Source organism: Vulpes lagopus, chromosome 9 (assembly GCF_018345385.1).
Source record: "Vulpes lagopus strain Blue_001 chromosome 9, ASM1834538v1, whole genome shotgun sequence".
Lineage (NCBI taxonomy): Eukaryota > Metazoa > Chordata > Mammalia > Carnivora > Canidae > Vulpes > Vulpes lagopus.
The window spans coordinates 7,499,511-7,512,637 of record NC_054832.1 but is presented as its reverse complement, the minus strand read 5'-3'; the positions used below and the strand labels follow the sequence as shown (position 1 = coordinate 7,512,637).

At 46.1% G+C, this 13,127-nt stretch overlaps 1 protein-coding gene across 11 annotated transcripts in view; it reads right to left on the bottom strand.

Moving 5' to 3' along the window:
* ZFAT (zinc finger and AT-hook domain containing) overlaps positions 1-13,127 on the bottom strand; it is a 274,158-nt gene that overhangs the window by 61,998 nt on the left and 199,033 nt on the right. For all 11 annotated transcript variants that reach the window (XM_041769045.1, XM_041769044.1, XM_041769042.1 and 8 more), the window contains one exon: positions 6,044-6,132. In XM_041769045.1, coding sequence (XP_041624979.1) covers positions 6,044-6,132 — 89 coding nt within the window. The remainder of the gene's footprint in view (positions 1-6,043; positions 6,133-13,127) is intronic.

Below are 13,127 nucleotides of genomic sequence, written 5' to 3'. Positions count from 1 at the left end.
TAAGTAAAAAATGGCAGCTCGGTGTGGTTTTATTTTTTTATTTTTTATTTTTTATTTTTTTAGTTATCAGTGAGGTCAGACAACTTACCACATGCTCAAGAGCTATTCCCTCCTCTGTGACCTGTTCTCTTTACCTATTTTTCAATTGGGATACTGGGAGCTGTTTATCTTTAATATGAGATAATCACTCATAAAAATAAGACAAACATTTAAAAAACCAATATAAGAATTCCAGCTGCTTGAGTATTTTCCTTCTTGGATTTTGAAAAATACGACCTTAAAGTGCCATTCTCTGGCTTTGATATCTAACAAGCACACTGCGTAGAATCTAGAATAGTTATCCTAGAATGAGTGCGTCAATCAATCAGGATAGCAAACAGGCTGGAGATGGAAGTCGAGTGACCCCCAATCAGCTAAAATGGTAGATCTGTGGAACCACTTCTGTACAGGGTTGTGATGCAAGCCCCAACCTGCCTTTCTTCTGACACTCATCCAACTATTTCCTTCCTCCCCCTCACCTGCTCACTTGATCGTGTGTGCTCGCGCTCTCTCTCTCTCTCATTACCTCCCAATGTCTCTTACCACAGGATAGAAAACAACACGACTCCATTTTTCAGAATCAGTAATTACAGTCCAACTTCACAGGCTGTATGAACTCCAGTGAAATGAGCATTAACTCTCACACTTAGTACGTAACGATACACGCAGAGCTAGCCAAAACAAGCGTCCTCTTTACAAAGGACCCCTTTAAATGAAAAGATAAAACTTAATTTAAAAATAAAGTTATTCGGGATCCCTGGGTGGCGCAGCGGCTTAGCGCCTGCCTTTGGCTCAGGGCGCGATCCTGGAGACCCAGGATCGAATCCCACGTCGGGCTCCCGGTGCATGGAGCCTGCTTCTCCCTCTGCCTGTGTCTCTGCCTCTCTCTCTGTGACTATCATAAATAAATAAATAATAAATAAAGAAGAGCTCCTTTAAAAAAAAAAAATTAAAAAAAAAAATAAAGTTATTTAAAGGCATCTGGGTGGCTCAATCAGTTAATAAGCATCTGCCTTCAACTCAAGTCAGGATCCCAGGGTCCTGGAGTTGAGCCCCAGGTCCCCCACCTCACACTCCCTGCTCAGCAGGGAGTCTGCCTGTCTCTCTCCCTCTGCTCCTCCCCCCAGCTCGGGCTGTCTCACTTGCTTTCTCTCTCAAAAACATAAATACAATCTTTGAAAAAAAAATAAAATTATTCAAGACAATGAAGGGCTAAGCTGTAGACTGGGAGAAAATATTTGCAAATATGTATCTGATAAGGGGCTATTATCCAAGATATATAAAGAACTCTTAAAACTCAACAGTAAGTTGAGAAAACGAATAACCCAAGTAAACAAAGAGAGCGAAAAGCCTGAGCAGACACATCACTAAAGAAGATATACAGATGACAAGCAGGTACATGAAAAATGCTCCACCGCTTATGTCTTCAGGGAAATAAACATTAAAGCAGGAATGAGGTATCATCTTCACATCTATTAGATCATCTTCACATCTATTAGAAGAATTAGGTATCATCTTCACATCTATTAGAAGGACCCAAATCCAAAATGCTGAAAACACCAAATGCCGATGAGGCTGTGGATCAACAGAAACTCTCAGGCACTGCTAGTGGGGATGCAGAATGGTACAGCCACGTAGGAAGAAGTGTGGCAGTTTCTCACAGAGCTAACCATACTCTACCATATAATCCAGCAATCACGCTCCTTAGTATCTACCTAAAGGAGTTGGGAACTTAGGTCCGGACAAAACCCGCACACAGTGTTGAAGCAGCTTTATTCCTAACTGCCAAAACTTCAGAAGCAACCAAGATGTCCTTCAGTAGGTGAATGGAAAAAGAACCTGTGGCACATCCAGATAATGGCTTATTATTCAGCACTAAAAAGAAGTGTACTATCAAGTCCTAAAAAGACAGGGAGGAACCTTATATGTATACTACTAAGTGAAAGAAGCCTGTCTGAAAAGTTGTAGGATTCTGACTCTAGGACATTCTGGAAAAGGCAAAACTATGGAGACGGTGGAAGGATGAGTGGTTGCCAGGGGAGTAGGGAGAGGGAGGGATGAACAGGTGGAGCACAGAGGATTTTCAAGGCAGGGAGACGGCTCTGCTGGAGAACCAGAGCAGTGGATACAAGTCAGGATACACTGTCAAAACCCACAGAATGTTGAGCACCAACATGGAGGCCTGATGCAGAACCAGGGCCTTGGGCGAGTATGACGTACCAGTATAGGCTCGATTGTGACAGATGTACCACTCTGGTGGAGATGCTGACAATGGGGGAGGGTGTGGGTGGGAAATAGGGCCAGACAGTCTACGGGAACTGTCTGTACTTTCAATTTCACTGTGAACTGAAAACTACTTTAAATATACTTGATTAATTTAAAAAAAAGGGGGGGGGAGACTGGTAAAATCCAACTAAGGCCCACAGTTTAGTTAATACCAAAGTCAATTTCCTAGTTTTGATAACACACTATGGTTAAAGATGATGCTATTATGGAGGGAAGATGGGGGAACAGCACCTGGAAATCCGACAGACTACATACGAGTTTAGAATTATTTTAAAATAGGGGCACCTGTGTGGCTCAGTGCTTAAGCATCTATGTGCCTTTGGCTCAGGGCGTGATCCCGGGGTCCTGGGATGAGTCCTGCATTGGGTTCCCCAGAGGGAGCCTGCCTCTTCCACTGCCTACGTCACTGCCTTTTTCTCTGTGTCTCTCATGAATAAATAAATAAAATCTTTAAGAAAAAAAGAATTATGTTAGAATAAACATGTTGCAAGTGAAATAAAGCCACCATTGATTAATGTGTAGGGGGACTACCACTGAGTCACCCAGCCCCATAATTGAGAACAGTTCTATCAACAGAGTTGTGGGGTCACAGGAGCCCAACAGAGAGAGAAAACTGTAAGGTGAGTCCCTCCTGCAATCACACTGCCTCACTGAGCAGCGTGTGGGATTATTTATTTGAGAGAAAGCAAAGAGCTGAACAGCCAGGGGGAGGGAACAAGCCCATTTGGTGGGGAGATCCCTGGCTCAGCGGCAGCTCCTCTGGTGCATCTTCTCTGGCACTTGCTCAAGATTGATAGTGTTGTTTCCGCCCTCGGGAATGCATTTTAATTACGGCTGCAAGAGGCACATATAACACCTTCACTGCTTGTGAATTCTCAGTGGTTTGATGGGTTTCACCCCATGCTTTATAGTCCTTTCAATTTTAGGATGACTTGAAAATGTTTTTGGCATGACGATGTCCATCGCAGAGTCACTTGTAACAGCAAAAACCACAAAGGACCAAACTGTCCAATTATGAGGGAATGGGTAATTAAACTATGATACTCATCCTAAAGCAGCCATTAGAATTAGTTTTATAGTAAGTATATTTTCATGAAATGGGAAAAATGCCCAGGGAGTGATGATTTAAAAAAAAAAGGGGGGGGGGCGATATTTATAATGTTCAAATCAGGCAGGCTCTCCAGCCCTGCCTTTGACTGGGAGGTTATTCTAACTCAAAAGCGAAGTATTCTTGGCAAACCATCTGGCCACTCATTTAAGCTACATTCTTTAATAGGAGCTTTATCGGTGATAAAGCTGATGTTTTAATCTCCACCCAAAAATGCTCATTTATAGTATGACCTCAATTAGGCCTAAAAAAATAATGTACCCAAAAATTCTGCAGACAAAGGGAATGAAAAGCACTTTTCAAATCTTACATGGTAAACACATATTAATTTTATCTTTAAAATAAATATATAAATAACAACAAGTAATTTTAAAAGGCAATACAAGAGTTTGCCCTTATTACAGTGTTTCCTGACACAAATTATATATTGCAAATTATGTATCCACATCTAGAAAAGCAAACTGGTTTCCTCTTGCAGGCCAACTGCAGTAGATTAGTAGTGTCTGTGTGAAGATTTTGATGCTTTGTGCAGGATTAGTGAAACAGGAGAGGCCTGGTTTCTTAGGAATGTTTGCCATTGGTATGCAGAGGGAGCGTGGAAGCATGCAGACTATGGATTTTCAGGTTTTGGTGAGAATTTTCTACCACGGAGTAGATGTGAAAGGAAGAAAACAGAGTGGGGGAATGCAGTGGGTGGAATAATGTCCCTGCAAAGCACGACCTGAGATCTAGAAGCTCATGTGGCAGAAAGAAGTTACGACTACAAGTGGAACTGAGGTTGTTCATCAACCGACCTTGAGGTAAGGACGTTCTCCTGGGGCATCCAATGGGCTCACAGGTGAAATCACCAGGGTCCTCCCAGGTGAAAGGCGGAAGGGAAGCAGAGGGGAGAGAGGTGGGATGCTACGTTGCTGGCTTGGAGGATGGAAGACTGAGGCCAAAAGCCAAGGAATGCCGGTGGCCTCCAAAACCCAGAAAAGGCCAAGGATGCATTTTCTCCCAGAGCCTCCAGAAGGAATACAGCCCTGCCATCACCTTGCCTTTAGATCAGTGAGACCCGTGCTGGAATGCTCTACTATTCAATAGCTTGTGTAGTTTCAAGCTATAAGTTGGAGATAGCAGAGCAGTAAACAGAAAACTGACAGAGCTGTGTGATGGCAGGAAATGGTTGAGAGCTACACGCAAGGGTGACAGCCCCAAATCCACTTCCTATGCACACAAGCCAAAGATTCCACAGATCTGAGCTGGAGAACAATGAAGATTTTGGGGCAGAGAGACTGTTCGGGTATGGCTGGGGAAGGAAGACGTCCTGTGCTGACAACCCAGGATGAAAAGTGTAGCTCCAGTTCTGGGATGGGAGGACAATAAAGAACCCGGCCAGGTCCTACTTGCCCATCTATGAAGTGAGAGCTGCCTCGGCTTTCTGTTCTCTTAGCACCCTACTGTGCTAGTCTACGGAAACCTAGGGTCCCCCAAAGGAGCACATCTGTGGCTGTGAAATGCAAGATAAAGCTCTTCATTTTGATCACGTACAAAGTCTGCATGGCACTCAAGAAGCTCCCTGCTAAGACACTGTCACTCCCATGAGGTGACAGGCCAGTCCTGCCTATGAAATCTCAGAAGAGCTTGCTGATGGGAGAGTCCTCATCCCCTCCAAAGTGGTGACAGCACAGGTTGGTCAGCATGGTAACAGGTGCGGCCAAGAAGCCTACTAGGGGACTGGGTACCTACTCTGAGGTTCGGGTCCATGTGTCAGATACAGATGACAGTGTCCACCGTGGGGGAGGGGAGCGCTGACAGGAGTGAAGTTCCTGGCACAGTACAGGCATACGGCAGGTGATCAATAACTTCCAACCATGAGTGTGGCGCCCCACAGCCCCTCCCACATTCTATGTTCTCCAGGATTCAACAGTGGACACAATTTCAACAAACACTCTAGAGCATCATGCTTTCCGTTTTCCTGTGTGGATGCAGCAGCAGCAGCAGCAGCAGCAATCTGAAGGACTGAGTTGCCAGCACCAGGTAGGCATTTTTATCAAACAAATTCACAGGACCACGCACAGGTCTTACTGTCGAAGACTGCAGCAGATGTGGCCACTGGGTGCATATTTAGCATCTACATTCGGGGGATCTCAGTTACAGCTATGACACGAATACAGACAGCCACCATCTCCCGGGCCCCTGCAATGTGCTGGGCACTGCCAAGGGTGCCCCATAACCACCACCTCCAGCTGGGCATCATCATGCCTGTTGTATCAGGGGACTGACCCGAGGCAGTCCGGGATCCGAAGGCCCACCCCCTCATCCTCAGCACTCACATCGTCTCCTCTAAATCCCTCCAGGTTTTAAGAGTAAGAGCAGGCCTTTTCTCTAGCCTGCACGCTCTTACATGTGCCCCCCTGCACCTGGTTTCCAAATGACAGAGAAGCTGCGCATGCTACTTCTGGAAGGAGAGAGCACGCCATGAAGTGAGTTATACCTTGGACTCCATGCAGCCTACCTAAGGGGATCCGGGAGTGAGGGGGACACCCCCCCAAATAAGACACCTTCATTTGGACAAGCGAGATTCTTCCACCGCGAACCTGCACACCACGTGCCGAGCCCTCTCACCTTGAAGGAGGCGTGCTGCTCCATGTGCCGCAGCAGCTGGGGCTTCTGGGCCGCTGTGTAGTCACACACCGTGCACTTAAACTGCTTCCCTGGAAAGAAGGGAGGAGAAGATGAGCGTCACATGAGGCTAACGGCTCCTGTGTGTGAACGAAGTGCCAGGCACAGAGCCAGGTGTGTAACGATGCCGGATGGGAGTGCACAGCCCCTGGGGGAGCAGCCTATACAGGCAGACACCTGTTGACTGCAGGTGGCAGCAGAAGGGGGGCTTGCGGTAGAGGGAGAAGAACAACCAGCTCTGCCTGGGAAGCCCTAGGAGCAGCGACGCTGGAGCAGGTGCCTACAGAGAGTCAGGGTGTGTCCAGCTGCCTGGAGGAAAGAAAACACGTGGGGAGCACAGAGGTGTCGACCCCAGTGCTCAGGAGACGGGAGCTGGGTCTTCCTTCCAGAACCCCAAGCATGTGGTCTCAGGGAGGGACAAGCACTGGCCCTGGAGCAGCTACCAGGGCATCAAGGGCCTGCAGCATCTCACCAAGAGCATGTCCTGAGAGCCAGGAGAAAGCAAAATGCCACTCGGCAAGGCAGCAAGATCTGTGCCGGGACCGCCTAACCCAGGCAGGAGCGTGCAAGGCCGACGTGAGGGGATGGGAGAACAGAGCTACACAGAAATGGAACACACTGCTCTTTTAAGAGGATTCACGTGTTAGCAACATGTGAACATTCATTGATGGGATGAACGGGCCCATGATGTATTTGTTAAAACAAATTAATGGACATACGGGCATGCTACATTTTTCACTCCCTGGTTATCACAAGTGAAACCATGACATGCAATAGCACGAACATCGATCAAATATAAATCTGCCCAACTTCTGCTAGCTGTCGACTGTTCACCAAGCAGTTTCTAAGGGGTGCAAGCCTCTCGGGGAACCAGGGGCACAGCCACTGCACGTGGCACCACAGAAAACACTGGCTCCTCCCAGGGGCTTGGCACATCCTTCCTTCTCGGGCTGGGTGAGAGAGCCGTCTCCCTCTGCAGCCTGCAGCCTCCCTCCCTGTGTCCTCTCAAACCTGATGAAAACTGGCTGATGGCACCTGTCACCAGAAACCTGCTCTCACCAAGGAAACCAGTGAGCTCCATGAGGCCCAGCTGATGGTGGATCTCATCGGCATTCTTCTGGACGATGCTGCATACGGCTCTGCTAATAGGCTGGTATCTAGTGTCCATGAGGCATCCTCTCCCATCCACATCTTCCATACGCCGGCATTCCACAATGCTCTGCTCATCGTCCCATTCTTCTCCTTCTAGATGCATCCTTGCATAGAACCTTCCCCTGGAGACTTCTATAAACCTTTAATGCCAAAATCTATACCTTCCATTCTTACTTCTTCATTCTTCTACATCCACTACCATTCCCTGATCTTGAGACCTAGTATCCAACCATCTGCTTGGCTTCTGATCCAAATGCGCTGACCTGGACTTACTGTCTTTCCCATCAAATGGGTCCCAGCTCCAGCCTTCCCAGTTCTTTACCCACCTGATTATGAAGTCAGAGACTTGATAGCCTCCTCAGCATCTCCATGACTCCAACTGTACTCATCTCAGATTCTCAGCACCTGATTTCACCTCCTAAATATTTCTCTATTTCTCTGTTTCAACATCTCCCCACTGGTTTAGGCCCTCCTGACTTCTTTCCTGGATAAGGACGAAAGCCTGTATACTGATTTCCTTGACTTCAGGTAACCCTCCCATCCATCTGCCATCCATCCATCCACTAACCAGCCGTCCACTCACCTACCCACCCTCTCTCTTTCCGTCCCTCGGTCCATCATCCATCGTCCATCCATGTGGATGCCCCAGCCTCCATCCAGATGATCTGACACATAAACTCTCCCACAGCCCTTCCTGCACACCCACCAAGGACTCCAACCACAGAACAGAGATGAAGTTCCAGACCATGGAACAGAAAGCCCTACAGAACCAAACCAACTCCCCCCAACCTGACCCTTCTCTCTGACTTCTGGTTTGCCTTCCCCTCTGTATGTGAGACTCTGTGACACAGAAATCTTCATTTCTGGCCTTTGCCAAGCCTTTGTTAATACTTTCCAGACCTGGGGCACAATGCCTCTCAGCATTTGGCCATTCTTCACCGTAACTCACAATTCAAGCTGAATGACATCTCTGACAACTGGGCTAGGAGTCAGCCCCCGTCATGCTCCCAGAGCCCCTCTCCATGTGCTTCTGTCCATGCCCACATGTGCAGCATTGCCACCTGTCCACAAGCCTGGGGCTGCCCTGGCTGCTCATAAGGACTGTGTCTTATTCAGCCCCGCACCCCCAGCACCTGAGTGCAGGGCACACACTGAACACATTCTATACATTTTACTAAACTGAACTGGGCAAAGAACAGAAAGGAAATTCTATATATCATTTTTTAAAGGTTTTATTTATTTATTTGACAGAGCGAGCAGAAGCAGGGGCAGAGGGAGAGGGAGAAGCAGGCTCCCTCCTGAGCAGAGACCCTGACATGGGGCTCTGGAATCATGACCTGAGCTGAAGGCAAACGCTTCAGCGACTGAGACACTCAGGCACTCCTAAAATTCTGTGTATCTTACATGAATAACACTTTCAATAGTAATAGTGAAAGAGAAATAATAGTATAAATACAATAATACAATGACACTATCATTCTAGAAGGACAAACCCCAAATTCTAGATTCTACTAATTTTGCAAGTCCTAAGTATGGGGAAAACTTTTTCATATGTAAGGCAGACACGTCATAATTAGAGACCAATGGACACTTGTTCTTAAATATAGTGTCATCTTTTTTCAAACACAGGGCTGCACATTTCTACACATCTTGGATATAACCTCAGCCACCCATACTTCTCCACTGATTCCTGATGCACATAAATACATCATCATTGTGCCAGGCAGCCTGAGCAAAATGGTGCTGGGTTCTGCACCACCAGAGTACGGGGAAGAAAGCTGATAGAGCCATCCCCCAAAATGATACATATTTTCACTCATTACCAATACACATTGCTCAGCGAGTAAAAGAAAAGATTAAGTGCTAAATAAGGTACTCTGAAATGAATAAATGGAATCACGGTTGAGATCAAGAGTCAGCCTTTTATGGACATACTCCCAGGGTTCTGTGAGAGACAGGGAAAGAACATACCTCCAAAAAGCCACCCCTAAAGAAGCCTCAAAGTCCGGGCAATAAATATTATAAATGTTTCAGCAACCATGGACAGCCTCTATCAAACAGGCTTGGGAGAGCACTTGATGCAATCTTTTGCTGCCTAATTAAAATAATGCAATGGAGATCCATGACTAATCACAGAAGAGCAATGCTTTGAGACTATCAGTTGTGTTCTATCAAGACACTCCTGAGAACTAAGCGGGAAACGTAGTATTTACCCGAGGCTAGAGTGGCCTCAAAGGGCTGGCCAATGTATATCAGTGTCTGTATCTGGATCACACAGCCCAGGAAAAGGAAAAAAAAAAAAAGAAAAGAAAAAAAAAAGTGACTTTTGTAAAAAAATTCATCCACTTTTCACATAACATATCTGGCTAGCTCTATCCTCCAAGCTACTGTCCAGCAGCCGTGCTACAACTTGATGCCTATGACCTCGACCAAGTACCCCAGAGCCTGGGGAGGCAGAGAGTGCTCACCCCTCTTACGGATGAGGACCTAGGATTAAGAATCTGAGCAACTGGGGATCCCTGGGTGGCTCAGTGGTTTGGCGCCTGCCTGTGGTCCAGGGCGCCATCCTGGAGTCCCAGGATCGAGTCCTGCATCAGGCTCCCGGCATGGAGCCTGCTTCTCCCTCCTCCTGTGTCTCTGCCTCTCTCTCTCTCTCTCTCTCTCTCTCTCTCCCTCTCTTTATGTCTATCATAAATAAATAAATAAAATCTTAAAAAAAAAAAAAGAATCTGAGCAACTCCCAGGTTATGAAGTGGTCAGTGGCAGAGCCTGGATTTGGACCCCAAAGTTCCCATTCAGAGCCATGTAACCATCCGTCCACTAGTAAGGTTATGACACAAATTCCCCAAGAGAACAAAAAATTTATAACAGCAATGGACATATCTGTACCATAAAGGCCACTGCACAAGAGGGTGGCCCATTAGAAAAGGGTACCCAAGAAGGGCCACTGGAAGAAGTGTGTTCCTTCTAGTTCTGTCCAGTTCACCCTGGGTGACGCTGGGCTCTTTCTTCTCTGCAACTTGGTGGCTTTATTAAAAGCGTTGGGGAGGTAACCCCTGTGTGATCCAAGGAAGGACTCAGACAGTGAGCGGTAAACACTGGAGAAGTAGCCCCTATGAGATGATGCTGGAGGGTCCATGCAGGTGACCCACCATGGCCACTCAGGACAGCTGTGGCAGTGCCCCTCTGGTCCCATCCCTTTGACCTCCCTGGTGTTCTCAGGGACAATTCAGGGATGGGTCTAATTAAGCCAACCTATATATAATATACCTTAACCAGAAAAAATAATAACAGAGCAGGGGAAAGTGATAAAGTGCAAGAGTCTAGAGAAGGCCTTCCTCATCTTGCCCCCTACAACTGCTCTGGCCTTCTCTCTACCCCAGCAAACTATGAACCTCTGCAAGGGCTGACAGGACCCCCTATGATGGGCTCCCTGTAACTCCTCTAAGCTCACAAGCAACCTCCTCTGCCCCCCCCCCATACTCCACTCTGAGAACACAGCACACCCCTGCCACCCCCAGACTTCTGTACCTGCCATTCCCAGGGCCTGGGATGCCCTTCCCAGATCCCACCACCACCATCCCACTTATAGCTAGAGTCACCTTTATGGATTCATTTTTGGAATTCCTCATCTCATAACATTTTCGTGTTGAACGTGAATTGTCTCATATTCCTATTTTCATTTTCCTATTTCAAGGGTCTCAATATTTGAAATAGTCTCATACCTCAACTGTACTATATCATATATTGTATTGATTTATCCTGTTTATCATTAGCTTCATGACAGCAGGAGCTTTCTGGTTTTGTTCTACTATTCTTATATCGTCTACTGTTGTATCTGAGTGGCCCATCGATTCATCTCCAGCTGGTCAGTCTGGCACCTTCGCTGAGTTGTGGGTACTCTGGAGATGGGATGGTACACTTCTCATTCTGTGTCCCTGTGTGTAGTGGTGAGCACTCACTGGTTGCAGGGCTAGTGGTGAGCTGGCATCAGGAGATGCCACAACAGGGTGTCAGCTGAGCCACACTCCCTCTCTCCCCACAACAGGCACCAGGAAATGAAATGGAACAAAAACAGGCCTCTGTGAGGACGTGAGAGCCAAACTAAGAAAGGAGGATGAGGATCACCAAGCCACGTGAAGAGGAGGTGAAAACTCTGGGAGGAGTAACCAAACACACAAAGCCCTGGAGTCTCTAGAAGCTCCCCAGGTACCACGATAACAAAGGCCCCTTTCCTGCTTCACCGCCCTCAAATGAGTTTCTATCAAGTGCAACAAAAGAGTCTCAACAAACATAGCTATTGAATGAACCAGTGAGTGCATGAGTACAAAACACCAAGACCCCAGAAAGCAAACACATAAAAACAAGATGTGAACAATTCATCAACAGAGGATTAATTAAATTCATCAAAAGAAGTCCACTGATAGAAAACACTTACATACAGCACTATGAACTGGCAAACGATATAAATGTTGATGCAAATTAACTCAGTCCATCCATTTAATTCTCAAATTTACCTGTTCAGTTGTGAGTTATCAAATAACTAAAAATTATAGTAACACGGTAAGATCTGACACATCTTAAACCAAGACACTGGCCATTTCTAGTAACGTGAAAGAGCTAAGCCAGAACACTTTCATATTTCTGGCACAATTTTCTGAAAGCAGCAAGTTGGCAGTGTAGCCCATGATTAAAACCACCAAGACAAAATAGCCACCCGGCTCCCAGAAATGTGTCCTTATGGAATTAATTGACAGGAAGGAGTAGTTCATACTCAAGAAAGGGCTCCTTGCAAATAAGTCTTAATGAAGAGAAAACAGAAAATAATACACCGTCTGAAAATAAGTTATTGTTATGCAGCACATGGGCCCCCTACCACCATCATGGGACGTTACAAACCTCTAAATGTAATATTCATGGACTCTACAGCAACGAACAATAATTACGATAATTAATTTTAAGGCTATGAGGATGATATCTACTTTAACTACAACTATGTAATCTTTTCACATGAACATGAATGATGATTGAAAAAGTTTTATTTTTAAAAGGAGGTTCCATGCCTAGCATGGAGCCCAACATGGGGCTTGAACTCATGACCCTGAGATCAAGACCTAAGCTGAGATCAAGAGTCAGACACTTAATAGACTGAGCCATTCAGATGCCCCAAAAAAGAATTTTTAAAAGAGTAATTTATGTTAGGTAACAGAATTGTGGGCACTCTCACAGGAAGGTATTATTAGATCTTTGTGACTGCTGTTTTAAGGGGAAACAGAAAATGCTGTTTTCTGGGCAAAAGAACAAGATTTTGGATAAATTAGCATCCCATCACTGAAAGGCTGGGATGTCTCAGCCCACCTCCTAGGACATACAATTAACAAGACAGATCTTTCAACATGGAACCATAAGATGGTATCAGTGGTTCCTGAACTGAACTTTGAGAGAATTCATTGTCTTTTAAGTGAACCCCAGCCTTGCCTGGCTGTACACTGACTTACGGTGCTCCTTCTGACCAGGCATCTTTGCCGTCTTCTTCACGAAGAGAAGACAGTGGCCTAATTTGGTGAACAATCTCTGAGGGGGTCATTTCTTGTCTTCAGAGGCACAATCTAACGTTGGCAAACAGTCAAAAGTCATTCTGAGCCCAGTCCTGTCAGCGAGGAGGAGAAAGAAAGCAGAACCATACCACCTTCTGCAGAAACACTCTTGAGGAAAGCACTCCCAGCTGACTACAAAAACACTGCCAAAAACAGTGAAGAAGGCAAACTGCAGGAAATAATGTCTTCCCTGCTACGATCCACAGAATTTGGACTCAGGTAGGATATTCTTCTTACCTGACCCAGAGGCCTAGATGTTAAAGGTCAAAATCATAACA